This window comes from Ceratotherium simum, chromosome 16, assembly GCF_057802395.1.
Source record: "Ceratotherium simum simum isolate JZ-2026a chromosome 16, ASM5780239v1, whole genome shotgun sequence".
NCBI classification, from domain to species: Eukaryota; Metazoa; Chordata; class Mammalia; order Perissodactyla; family Rhinocerotidae; genus Ceratotherium; species Ceratotherium simum.
The window spans coordinates 27,753,660-27,768,353 of record NC_141915.1 but is presented as its reverse complement, the minus strand read 5'-3'; the positions used below and the strand labels follow the sequence as shown (position 1 = coordinate 27,768,353).

At 33.8% G+C, this 14,694-nt stretch overlaps 1 protein-coding gene across 1 annotated transcript in view; it reads left to right on the top strand.

Annotated features, from left to right (window-relative positions):
- Window positions 1–14,694, top strand: part of MED13 (mediator complex subunit 13) — a 96,878-nt gene that overhangs the window by 39,888 nt on the left and 42,296 nt on the right. Inside the window, exon 9 of the mRNA XM_004434806.3 lies at window positions 4,089–4,772. Within this exon, the coding sequence (XP_004434863.1) occupies window positions 4,089–4,772 (684 nt within the window). The remainder of the gene's footprint in view (window positions 1–4,088; window positions 4,773–14,694) is intronic.

The following is a 14,694-nucleotide window of genomic DNA, read 5'->3' as shown; positions in this document are numbered from 1 at the left end:
TCTTAAGTGAAACTGGCCTAAAACAAACTAGATGAATGGTAGTGAAGAAAACAGTGACTACTACTAATAATAATTAGTACTACTGCCTTGATTCATGTTCAGTTGCCAGCAGTTGTCCTGTCCATTGCTTTTACACCATCATTGTGAATATCAACATAATGAAGAAGGCAACTAGTGTATTGGTGCTGTTATGAAAATGGTTTTGAATCCCGTAAAACCCCTGAAAAAGTTCATGGACCATACTTGGAGAACTTTTGTAGTAGCCGCTAAAATATTTGAATAATAAATGATACTGTCATGATATGTACTTATTCCTACCTTCTTTTTCTTTTTTCTTTTTTTTCTTTGCTTTCCTTACCCTTTCCTGCTATTATTGTTGACTGTCTTTCTTTTTTCCTTTCTTCAGCTGGCTTAGAAGTTAGGTATTATATTTTAGTTCTTTTGTTAATTGAATTAAACATTTATTGTGTTTGCTTTCCTTAAAGTCTGAAGTTAATCAATGTCTCTGTTCTCTTTATGGAACAAACAAGTACTTTGGAACACTTTAATCTTGCTCCAGTTATTTTCCATGTTTTTTTTTTTTTTTTTAGCTTTTTAGTGCTACCATGTTCTGTTGTAAAAAATTTCAAACATGCATAAAAGTAAGAGATTTGGACAATGAACTCCTGTATATCAACCATCCATAATCACTTACTACATTTGCTTCATGTAGATCTCTTACTGAAGATTTTTTTAAATTTTAATATATTTCATTGAACTTGGCTTATTTAAAATGATTATTTTGACATAGTCAGTATAAAACATTGATGAGATATTTGGCATTCTCTTTTTCATAACATATCTTCAAAAACTGGTGTATATTTTACACTTAACAGCCCATCTCAATTTGGACTAACCACATTTCGAGTGCCTAGTAGCCACATGTGACTTGTGGATACCATTGTTGGACAGCACAGCTTTAGAAATAAGAGTTAGAATTAGGAATAATGACTGGAAGATACAGAAAAGGCAAGTTTCTATTCACATAAATTATTTTCTAACAACTGGAGCTATTTGATGATGAGATGCATTTTCTTATAAGGTAATGTGGTCCTTGTTGTTGAAAACATTCAGAGGAAAAGATGGTCAGAGAAGGGGTTATTCCTACATTGGGTACAACTTGCTGTTTTTTTTGTCAGGAAGATCAGCCCTGAGCTAACATCTGATGCCAAGCCTTCTCTTTTTGCTGAGAAAGATTGGCCCTGGGCTAACATCCGTGCCCATCTTCCTCTACTTTATATGGGATGCCGCCACGGCGTGGCTTTGACAAGCAGTAGATCGGTGCGCGCCCGGGATCCGAACCTGCAAACCCTTGGGCCGCCAAAGCGGAGCGCACGCACTTAACTGCTGTGCCCACTGGGCCAGCCCCGCTGTTTGTTTTTAATGACCAATTCCTTTATTAAATTATTTTTTGGTTTGGTTTTAAATTGCTATTTAAAAATTTAAACAATGGACACAAATATAAAATTAAAAATTACCAGTTCTCCCTCATATATATGTATGTAGATCTGCCTGTTTGCTTTATTTCACACAGATGGAATCATGCTATGTATACTGTTCTGAAACTTTTTTTGAAACTTTTTGATATCTTTCCATGTTAGCACACACTGTTTTTTCTTTTAAGTTCATAATACTCCATAATACTGTGAAGATATAATACTTCATTTGAGCGGTCGCCTATACTTCACTCTTGCTGAAGATTTTTAAAGAAAATCTTAAATATCATCATTTCACTCCTACTTCAGTGTGCAACTCTAAAGAATGTTAATATTTTCTTACATACTGTAATTCTATTATCACACCTAATGAACAGTATTTTCTTGTTATCATCTGATAATCCTCTACAGATTTGTCTCAGAAGTATCTTTTTGTAGTTTGTTTGACTAGGATCCAAACAAGGAGTATACATTTGGTTGTTAAATCTTCTAGGTCTCTCTTGTAATCCTCTACCCCCTTTTTATAACATTGACTTAGTTGGAGAAACTAGGTCAGTTGTCCTTTAGAATGTCCCACATTCTGGATTTTTCAATTTGTCATGTATTTTAACTTGTTCTTTTAGTGTTAACTTCTTCCTTTATCCCTTGCATTTCTGTACATGGAAAGTAGCTCTAGAGCTGTGCTGTCTAATACTAGCTGTGTTAGTAACCACCAGTGGCTATTTAAAATAATTGGTTTAAAAATTCAGTTCCCCAATTACGCTTGCCATATTTCAAGTCCTCAGTAGCCATGTATAGCACATTTCCATCCTCACAGAAAGTTCTGTTGGACAGTGCTGATCTAGAGGCTTTTGATTAGATTCAGTTTCAATATTTTTGGCGAGAAAACTTCATAGATGGTGCTGGATTGCTTTGTAATGTGTCACATCAGAAGAGACAGATGTCTTATTGTCCCACTTTTAATAATGTTAAGATTGAGAAGGTGGTAATCAGCCTGACCCCTTCATTGTAAAGTTTCTAATCATGTTTCTATGAATAAAGACAGTTTTTCTTCTTCCTTTGAAATCTCTAATCTCTTTCTTTTTCTTGACTTATTGCATTGGCTAAAACTTTCAATAAAATTGTTGAGTAGAAATGTTGAGTTAATATTCTTGCTTTGTTCCCAGTCTTAGAAATTATTCAGTCTTCCATCATTAAGTGTGATATTAGTTGTAGTCTTTCATAGATGTCTTCTATTAGATTAAGTTCTATTCCTTGCTCCCTGAGTCTTTTTATATGAATAGGTGTTGAGTTTTGTCATATATTTTTCTATATTTATTAAGAGATATGGTTTTCTCTTTTATTCTGTTGATATAATGAATAATACTGATTTTTTTCTTTTGAAGGTTATACCTTAAATTCCTGGGACAAATCTCATTTGGTCATGATATATCATCCTTTTATATGTTACTAGATTGCTAGTATTTTGTTAAGATTTACATCTGTGTTCTTGAGGGATATTAATCTGTGATTTCCTTTTCTTATAATGTCTTTGATTTTGGTATCAGGGTAATGGTAGATTTCTCCTGTGTCCTTTTGACATAACTCCTGTTTTCTTTGATAACTTTCATGCTTTTTTTTCCCCCTTGCACAAAAAGATGTGCCAGGCTTTCTACAAAAGAGTGTCTCAGCATGTTTCCTCAATAGAAAAGGTTCTTTGAAAAAGTGCCTGCCACTGCTTTTTAATACTCTTTCTAGTTATCGCTGATATAACAAAACCATTAACAAAATAAATTTAAAAAGAAAACTAAAAAAACCTAATGCATATTGAATGCTTTAACTCCATATTTCTACACATTTTTTCCAGTTTTAGTTTAAAAAAATGTTCTATATACATCAGTATCAGTTGAGAAATGCACTGTATTTTTACTACACTGAAAGAAATCTTAAACTCTGAACAAAATTATTAGATTTTTAGGTATATAGTGTTAAGTTCTTCAGTTTAGAATTGCTTCACATTATGAGGAAAGAATTCTTTTAGGCATTTTCTTTTTCTTTTCCAGTCAGCTGTTTCTTTCTGTAGTGGTAAGCCTTGAGAGAAGGAAGGTAGGTATGGTGTGGGGCCCATCAATCAGTCAATTCCAGTGCTATCCAGACTGATCTTATTTCAGTCCAGTAGAATAAGTTTTCTATCAGTTGCTGTAGGATTGTAGGTAATGACTGAGCTCAGCCAAGCCATTGATTTATAATAATTACTAACTGTGAAATATCAGGTATATTCATAAATGAATAAATTTCAGACCTTTTTATCTTAAAATAACTAAAATCTTACTGCTATATTTGTTCAGATACTAAGGTATTTAGATTATATAAGGCAAACCGTCCTTGGCATCTGCTCACATAGCTATTAAATGAGATGTTGAGAATTGGCTTTTATGAATCTTTTTGTATGCTTTTAGTTTTAGGTTACTAAAGAAACCATTTTTTTCCTTATACCCTCAGATTATTTTACTTTTAGGATTGTATATGAAAAACAAATGATATCTGAAATATCTAATAGTGTTAACTTGTGTACTTTGATATGGTAGTGATACTATAAATATTAAACCTTAAACCTTTCTGTTAACTTTTCAGGCACAAAAGTGTCAAACCAAGAAATCCTGGACAACAAGGACAGGCACCATCTTTAAGTCAGCAACAACAAGTACTTCCTAAGCACAAGACCAATGAAAAGCAAGAAAAGAGTGAAAAACCACAGAAACGCCCCTTGACTCCTTTTCACCATCGTGTATCTATTAGCGATGATGTTGGCATGGACACAGATTCAGCCAGCCAAAGACTTGTGATCTCTGCTCCAGACAGTCAAGCAAGATTTTCAAACATTCGAACTAATGATGTAGCAAAGACTCCTCAGATGCACGGCACTGAAATGACGAATTCACCTCAACCACCCCCACTTAGTCCTCACCCATGTGATGTGGTTGATGAAGGAGTGACTAAAACACCTTCAACTCCTCAAAGTCAACATTTTTATCAAATGCCAACACCGGATCCGTTGGTTCCTTCTAAACCAATGGAAGATAGGATAGATAGTTTATCCCAGTCTTTCCCAGCTCAGTTCCAGGAAGCTGTAGAACCTACAATATATATTGGTACAGCAGTAAACTTGGAAGAAGATGAAGCTAATATAGCCTGGAAGTATTACAAGGTCCCAAAGAAAAAAGATATAGAGTTTTTACCACCTCAACTTCCAAATGATAAATTCAAGGATGATCCAGTTGGGCCTTTTGGACAGGAAAGTGTAACATCAGTTACAGAGTATGTATTTTTTTTTAATAGTCACTATTATAATTTAAGGGTGGAAATGATGTAAGTTCTTAATATTAGGACTCAAAAATTCGTTTCAGGGTAGGATTTATAGTAATAAATCCTTTGAGTATTAATTTTGCATAATTTCTTTACTGTGTTTTTTCCTCAGGGAACCTCTTTATTATGAAATATTTTAGTCACAAAAAAGTGGAGAAAATAATAATACTTATCCATCAACCAACTTAAGGATTTAAGTTGGTCCATCAACCAACTTAAGGATTTTGCATACAATTAGAACTCCTGTGTACTATTTTTCTTCCTCCATTCTTCCTTCCACTGTCCTGAATTTGGTATTTATCATTTCTATACATGTTTTTATACATGTAGCTCTAGTTAATTCATTTTAATTGCTCTATAGTATTTCTTTGTTGTAAAGATATCATAATTTGTTTATCTACTCTCTTGAAGATGGACATGTTAGTTATTTTCAGTTTTTCACAATTATAAAGGATATAGCAGTGAACTTTTTTGTACACATTTCCTTATGCACTTGTTTAAGATAGGGAATACATCTAAAAGTGGAATTGCTGGGCCATGGGGTATGTACATTAAGGGTTGTTCCCATGTTGCTCCTCAAACTATATCAGTTTACACCCTCATCAACCAGCAGAGTATGAGAATGACTGTTGCTCCACATTTTCCTCAGTACTTGGTATTATGAAACTTGTAATTTGGCTGATCTGTTGCCTGCAGAATGACATCTTACTGTCTTAATACACGTTTTCCAGATTCCTAGTGAGGTTAAGCATCATTTACAATGTTTACTAGACATTTAGATTTCCTTTTCTGTGAATTGCCTATACATCATATTTTTCAGTCCGTTTTTCTTTTCCTGATTTATTCTTTGCATATTCTGGCTATTAATCTTATATTAGTTATATGTGCTACAAATATCTTCATTTTGTGGCTTGCCTTCTTTGTCCACCTTATGTATGACATACTTTGGGCAGAAGTAGGCTTTTTTCAGATCTTCCTTTACTTTCTTTGTTGTTCTGATTACATTTCTAGTCTGTCCCATGAGCCTTTTGCATTTTTATCTAGAGATTTTTCTAAAAGGTGGAAATCAACCAAGAAAACACCATTATATTCATTAAAACTGTCTGCCTGTTTATCAATGCAAGGCCAAGTAGTGTGCAGAGATTACATTTCCTTCTCTATCAATCCGTTTTCGATGAAAGCTTTTAGAATCTTCTCTTGAGCTTAAAATTTTGAAATTTCACAAGAATATGTATAGGTATAGTGATCTTTTGTTCAGTCCTTGTACTGGGCATTTGAGGAGGGCTAGTTCAGCTTGAAGTTTTTTTTATCCTGCTACTGGGAAATTCTCTTTTTCTTGGATAATATCTCCGTTTTGTTTTGTTTTTTTCCATTCTCTGTGTAACCTCTGTAATTCAGATGTTGAGCTTCTATATTTTCTCTCATTTTCCATCTGTCTTTTTTTCTCTGTATTCTGAGGGGATTCCTCAGCTTTTTTTCTAGCCCTTTGTTGAAGTCTTAATATTTGTTTCTCATGGTTTTTCATTTCTAAACTTTTTTTTTAATACCATCCCCTTCTTGTTTAATGTCTTGTAATTTTTTTTTCTTTAGAATTACTTGTTTTATTTTAGTCTTTTTCTTTACTGTGCTGCTTCTCATTGTATTTCTTATAATTATTGTTTCTCCATACACATTTTAGAATGACGGAATGCAGGAGCTCATTGGAAATTCTGTGTATATAGGCAAAGCCTTGTTGATTGGCAGGCCTTACTCATTCAATAAGTATTTTAGTATATACTATGTATCAGTTCCAGACATGTTGCTTTATGATAAAGGGGTAGGGGATGTTTTAGAGGGGAGGCCTCATGCCTAAAATTCCAGAATGAAGAGGATGCCAGATTTTGGGTATTCACCATATAGCTTATTCATTTTTCTAAGAAAAGGAACCCTTCCTGTTCCTCCATTTTTTAACTCTTGTTTTTCATTTCTATCTAGAGATGTATGTGCAGATTTTCTCTGGTTTTCTAGGCAGTTTTGCTCTCCTATTGTTATATAGTTTGCCTATAGCCCTCTCTTGCATATTCTAGGCTGTGAACTTTCTCTGCTGCTTTTCATTGATTTTTGAGCTTCCCTGAGGGTAAGTAAAATATGGTCCATTTTTGGCCTCTTTCTCATTTTCCCTACTGTTAGAGATTTATTCTCTTTTAAAATTCCTTGATTATTATTTTAATAGACAAACCTAGGTGCTTCATGTAGCACTTTGAATCTTAAAATTATTCTGGTATGATCTTTTTAAATTAAAATTAATATAGATTTGAAATTGAGGGACTTCAGGATACCCTAACTATCATGGAAAACAACTAGCTTATTTAGTAGTTAATGGGTCTCCAGAAAGCAAATGATGTCTTAGAAACAAGTCTTAAAAAGATCCTAATCTTATCTGTGCTGGGTGTAATATAAAAGTCTAAGCTAGCCTCAACTCTTGCCTGAAACTACTGTTGGTCTCCTTATTTCTGTACTTCTCCTTCACATGTGTTCTCTACACAGCAGTCAGAGTGATCATTGTAAGTTAAATATTATGTTACTTGTTTGCTTAAGACCCTTCAGTCGTTTCCCTTTATACTTAGAATAAAATCCAAACCCTTTTTCCTCATTTGAAAGATTCTACATAGTCTTCTGCCTAGCTGGTTCTTCACTCTTGTTTACTACTCTCCTATTTGCTTCCTGATTTAGCCACACCAGCTTTCTTGCTATTCCTTCAAAAAGTCACCCTCATTCCTCATGGCCTTTAGAATTGGGTTGCAGATTCGGGGAACAGGCCTTATTCGGTCCTGCTCAAAAGTTACCTTCTCAGGAGGTATTTCCCTGACCATTCTATCTAAACTGTGACCTCTCCTCACTCCCTAAATCACTACCTATCCTCTACACTGCTTTCATTTTCTCCCTTATATGTATCATTATCTGAAATTATATTATGTATTTGTTAGTATTTTTTTTTCTTATTAGAATGTAAGCTTTATGAGGGCAAGAACTGTCTTGTTTACTGCTGTGTTCCTCCCACATAAACACACACACACATCCACATCCCTAGAACAATCCTAAGCACATAGTTGACATTCGGCAAATGTTTAGATTAATGAAACAACAGTATGGCCCTAGATTACTTTATGATTTTAAAACTTGTTTTCTTTCTAGGTTATATTTTCTTATTTAATGTATGTAAAAATGTAGTGAATATTTTCAGTTTTAAAAACTTCAAGAATGAGTTTTTATGGGTAGATTATGTTCATAAGATCCAAGAATAGCCATAACTTTAAATAAGTGTATTGGTTGCTTGTGCGCATGAGCATCTGTAAGTGAAATGAAAGTTTCTTAGAAGTTAATACAGCTTAACCTTAGAATCTGTTCTAAAATTATTTGACATTTTTCTCATGGAATAAGAATGAGAAAGAAGAAGCATAATTAGAAAGGTAGCACACAGAGTAGAATGGTGCTGGGTCATGATTGTGTAAATTAAGGAAATAACATGCTTCTACCTGTTCCTGGTCACCATTTTTTCTGCCTCATAAAAAGGAGAAAAAAGACCGAATAAAAGGGTTTTTTTTAATTCTGTGTCTCATGTGAGTATTGTTTTGGTTATGCTAGTTACTAAAATGTGTACTGTGTCATAATTCACTTTTAGATAGAATTCTCATTTTTGTGTTGTAACAGTAAATTAGAACATGGTAAATATCACAAGAAGTCAACCATCAGAGGCTTAGCTGCTATGTGAAATAAGAAACATTTATGGAATATAATTGTTCTATACTTGGTAGGTTAGAAGTTTTTTGATTTTATGTTTTAATCATCTGAATGGTTCTATCCTTTTCCTGGAGTTACTATTCTACGGCATTAGTTCTCAGGCAAATTTCTTATCTCCCCCTTCCCTCCACCACACACACACCCCAGGTGATATTTGGCAATGTCTAGCCACATTTTTGGTTGTCACAAACTGGGGCTGTGCTACAGGTGTCTGGTAGGTAGAGGCCATGGATGCTGCTAAATATCCTGTAATATATAGGACAGTCCCCCACAACAGAGAATTATCCAGCCCAAAATGTTAATAGCGTTAAGGCGCTTTAATGTCACAAATAACTTTTAACAGAAATTTGAACTCTAGAATAAGTTATAAAATAGGCCAAACATGTTTACTGATTAGTTTCATAGGGAGATCCCCCATACTATTTTAGCCCCCCAGACCACAGTATAATACCTGACTTGTGGTCTTCATTGTTTGTATTATGCTAAAACAAAAGGTTTTCCTTTCACAGTTAAAAGGGTCTTGTTGGAATAACTTAGTAATTCAGGTACCTGCTGTTAATATTACTTGAGATAAAGGATCTCATGAGGATCAGTCATCTCCTTATAGAAAGTGGCAAAGCCAGTTGACAAAGTCAGATAATGGTCCCCTGTCATTAAAATAAATTCTGTGAATTACTATTATGCTCTCTTGATGGTGTTTAAGCCATCTTCTTAAATACTTTATAGAAGCATACTATAGTTTTAAAGATATAGTATGATCAAACACTTTTCTAGTCATAGAGTAATCCATTCAGAAGCCTGGTTTGTTTTATATAAGTAAATTTGTGAATTCATATTACCCAGTCATTGTAAATTTCTATTATCTTTTTCCATACTTTGAGTTTTGAAAGTGTATTTAAATGTACAGCAGTTAATTCTAATGAGGTTAATTAGAGGGCTGTTACAACTCCTACATTTTCTCCTTTCTTAGGGAGGTTATCCTTCTTAAATTCATATTCCTCAAAGATAGATTTTATCAGTTTGAATAAAACTCAAGTGTCTCTAATGTGCAAGATGCTGTAAGGCACTGTTACGGTATAAAATAAATTTGGTCCTGGCCCTAAATGAAATTGTAGTCTAATGGAAAATAACATTAAATTCTCTAATAGAGGTATATATAAAATACAGTAGGGATGGAGAGCCTGAGTCTTCATTTCATTTATGGATATCCAGAAACCTGATGTAGTTTGGTATGGATAGATTATAGGGTGCTGCTTAGTAGTTTGGTATTTGTGATGAGAAATGAGACCTGAAGAGTGGGGAAGGGCTATATAATGGAATGGCAAAATATTATTTATGAGCTTATATATTTTCCTTGAGATGATAGGGGCACTGTTGAGAGTTTTTTGAGGTAGATGAAATAACAGGGTTTTGGAAGATAAGGATTTTAGAAATATTAATCAAGTAGCTTTATTGAAAGGTTGTTGAAATGAAGGGCTGTATGTGTATGAAAGAAGATTAGTGTGGACATCTGTTTGAATAGCTCAGACCTGGGGTGATACAGGGCCCTCACTAGGAAATTAGAAAGAAGTAATAGGGAAGTATGAGTTTTATAGGTGTTGTCGAGTAGACTGAAGAACTTTACAGCCAGTTGAATGATAAAGTAGGGGAGTAACAGGAGAGTTAAAGACGAGCATATTTATTTCGTGAAAAAGAAAGATAAGGAAAAACAGATTTGAAGACTTCTCTACTACCCTTTTTACCCACTTTAGACTAAATTTTAAACTGAAGTTTTATGATTTTTTTAAAGTAGCGTTTCAAAAATAGAAGTACCTTGAAGTAACTGTTGTTGTACCTTATGAAAGTAAGGTCTTGTTAGAGAAGTAAAGGCTGGCTAAGTGATAATGGCATATTCACTTAAAAAAGCAAAGGAAGTCTGTGTACATTGATATGGGAAGATCCTGGGATATATTATAAAGTTTAGGAACGAGGTACATGATATATACATACATACATGGCAGTAATGCATAGTTTTTTCCCCCACCCTAATTAGGTAGTATAAACAAGCCATTGTTACCTTCAAGGAGAGGGATTGGGAAATTTACATATTTCACCTATCCCTTCGTATACTATATGACTTTTAGCTATGTGCATGTAACACATATATATTGTAAAATTGTGAATTCAGTTTGAGGTGCCTTCTTAGACAGATTCCATCGGGCAGTTGTGATCATGTGTCTGAAGCTTAGGCGACAAAACAGTAGATACAGAATGCAAAGAGGGGCAAGAATGTGTCAGTAGAAATAAAAAAGTGGTTTCTTTGTAATAGTTGACTTAACAGATGTGTGCCTTTTTAGAAAATGATGGAGGAGAAATTTAGACCTTTGTTTTATTTATGTTAAGTGAAAACTCAATTTCTATTTGGTATAAATAAATGAAGTGTTCCACTGATTGCTGTTAAATGGTGGCACTATGCTTTCATAATAGGTGGATAAATGAAAGAAAGCAATACTCTTGAATTTTCTAATCACTTTTAGATGGTGATGGTTGCCTAACTAGTACAGAGTAATAGAATTCATCATTTCTAAGCACCTCCCTTATTCGTAGACTGCCAAGTGTGGCATTTGATACCAAATTTTTTAGCAGCTTCTTTAAAGCAAAATTCCTTTTCTAATTTGTTAGAATTTAGTTGGAAGGAGAGAAAGGTTGGGGATGGAATGTAGCATATCCCACATACAGGATATACACATCTGTGGCAAATACCTTTATCTTCTTTTTGTTTCTAATTATTTTTAGTTTCTCTACTAGCTAATGATAGTATCTATTTCAGAATAGTGACTTAAGACCTTATACGTTTTAAAGACAGCAAAATTTCTGCCAAGAAACATTGAAGTTGTTTTTTAATATCTTTTTTCAAGGGTTTAGCACTTAGTTTTAGTAGAATTTGTGATTGTTTACAATAGTCTGCTATTCTGATTCAGAGGGAAACCTTTCTAAACCCTGAGCAAGGAAAGAACTGTACTTGAGCATAGTTCTTATGTCTTGTTCAGTAGTAAGGATATATCATGATATCGTAACTATAATTTTCATCAGTATAACTAGCTCCTATGTTGTATTGGTGTGATATACCAGATTTTTATTGTGTTTATATAGTTATAGAATGCATTATTTGATCTATAAAAGATAGTTTCTGATTACTTTGTTTCATAGCAGTCTATGATGTAATGAACTTGTTTTGATTTATTGTATTCTAAATCTTTTCATTTAAGTAAGTCTCTTACTTGATTTCTTATTTTAATGCAATAAAGCTGTACTTTTGACAGCTAGCTTGACTCAATTTAAGGATTGATTCTGAATATTGGAGATGGTACTGGAGAAGGTACCATTAAAAAAGAGGATTTTTGAGATTTATTAAAATCATTTGTTCCTTAACATTATCTTCTATAGCTTACCTCCTTATAATTGTCAGTCCTAAAATATTGTCATAACTTGTGTGGAAGAATTTTTATTGAATAAAGGCATATGCTACCAAAAGCCATATTAAATTCTCTACAAGTACATTTTAGGATAGTATGTTACTGTTGTCATAGTAAAAGGAAGGAGATATAATTAATGAATAATAAAAAGGTAATTTTGATTTGCTTTGGGCTTTGCAAAACTTTCTGTTCATGGCTGTACCTAATCCTTTTTCCGTTTGTCTGTATTTAGCTTTATATCAGATTGAAACTATCTCTGTAGTTAACTATTTGGCTATATGTGAAAATTCCTCTTAGAAAAAGAGAGATGTTGTTCCTATTCACAAAAGTATGTGTACACTATATAATCGGATAGTGACGAAATGATAACTTGAGTTTTTAATCTGGCGTCTCTTAAAAGTCGCAATTTTTATTTCTAATTTTTTTATCAGTTTTAAATATAGGAGGATTGTAATGTAAATAATTTCTATCTTTTAATTTATTGTGACGTGATACTCTTGATATTATTGACTACATTTAAATTCTTTGCATATCCCAATGTCTATGAGAACCATTCAATAAAATAACAAAAAGTCGTCTTTAGGCATTGCATTTGGTTTACTCATATTTATTCTTAATGTAGCCCTGTGCAGTAGGATTGGTCCTTTTAATGCTTCTGCTGGAAGACAACTTAATATGAAAAACAGAGTTATTTTATTCACCTCTACACGAAGTAGTAGTGTTTTTCCGGTTGGTGGGGGGAGGGGTAGTGGGTTCTTATACTTTTCCCCTATGAATATTATGTGAACATGAATACTTAAAATCTTTCCAGCCCTAATTCTCCCACTCTGTGACCTCAGGAAACCATTTCTTTATACGTAAGTTCCACATCAAAGTCAGAGAGCATACCCTCCGTTTGCTCTTATGAGGTTAAGTATTAAATAGAATACATGTCAAAGCAGATGGAAATACTGTTTTGAAAAGATTTATGTTAGTATCTGATAGACAATTTAGCAAACAGTTATTTAGGGTCTGGTGTGGTGAGGTACAAAACTATTCTTAAGAAATAAATGTTTATTCATTTATAGAAAAGAGCTATTTTAACAATTAATTGTAAAACATATCACCGTTGACAGTTGTGTTAGACAGTTGTGTCTTCTCAAGGAAGAAAGTTTTTGTAGACTTAAGATTTTAGTTTTAGGGGTAAATCTGGGGTATATTGGGAATAACAGTGACATATCTGACATTGGATAGCATGTTTGGAAAACAGTTATTCTTTTGATGGCCTCTGTTTCAACCTTAGTTTATAGGGTAGAGTAGAGAGTGCTTCTAGTGCTGGGCATTGGTGAATAGATTAATAAGGTATGATATCCCTGTCATTCAAAGAATTTATAAGCTAGCAAATACCTTAATTGCTTCCAAATCTTACCTCCCTTAGCAATTTTTTGTCTTAGTACTCAAGACAGATAAGCAGTGGCAGCAGTATTACTTGCTAATGAATAAAGATGGTTTATTTCAAAGTACAGGATGCTGTATTTTAGGGTTATTAATGCAAGCACAACATCTCAATTCTGTGTGGCTTTTAGATTTCATGTATTCATTTAGCAAGTATTTACTGAGCACCTACTATGTGCCAGTCACTGTTCTAGGCATTTGGGATAATTCAGTGAACAAAGACAAGATCCCTGGCATTTAAGGGCTTATATTCTATTGGAGTGACAGTCAACTATGAACATAAGCAAATTATGTAGTATGTTAAAAGATAAGTTTTATGAAGGGAAAAATAGAGTAGGGTAAGGGGGATCAATTTTAAGGCAATTGGGCATATTGCAATTTTAAATAAGGTCTCATAAGTGAAAGATTTGAAGTAAGTGAGGGAATTGGCCGTGCAGATATTTGGAGGAAGAATGTTCCAAACAAAGGGAACAGCCAAGAGTGTGTCTGGCTTGTTTGAGGAACATCAAGGAAGCCCTTGGAAGCAGAGTGAGTGAAGGAAGGAGGAGTAGAATAGTAGAAGATAAAGTTGGAGAGGAAAAGAGGAGACAGATCATGGAAGGCTTTGGTAGGATATTATAAAGATTTTGGTTTTTACTCAGAGTAAAATAGTCATTGCACAATTTTGAGCATGATCTGACTAGAAGCCTGGATGCCACTGTTCTGAAAGCATGGGAATCTCAGCTTTGCAAATTATAGAGAACATGAATTTGGAAGTTAAAAAGTGTTTTACACAAATCAAAAACAAATTCTGTATTCACGCTCACTAAGCACACTGGTCTTCAGAGATAAAAGTCCTGATGCTTTCTAGGGTTCTGTGGTGCCGATCACCTTGTTGTGGCTTCCTTCTCTTAGCCTTAGATTTCAGCTTTCTCTGGTCTGTGTGTTTCCACTAGTTGATCTTTTCAACTTCATTGTTGTCTCCTCTCGTTTTGTTGTCCTTTGTCATTTTATTGGTTATTTTAGGAAAGTACAGAGAAACATGTTTATCTGCTAAACTTTGTGAAACCAGAAGACTGATAATGTAAAAATTGGTTTTTCCAATGTGATTAGAAAAAACCTCTGAGGTACTTGCATTGAAATTTCACTTGCCCTTGTAAAACATCTTTAAATAATTAATAATGGTAATAATGTTATTATCACGAAACACAAATTGGGCCTTTAAA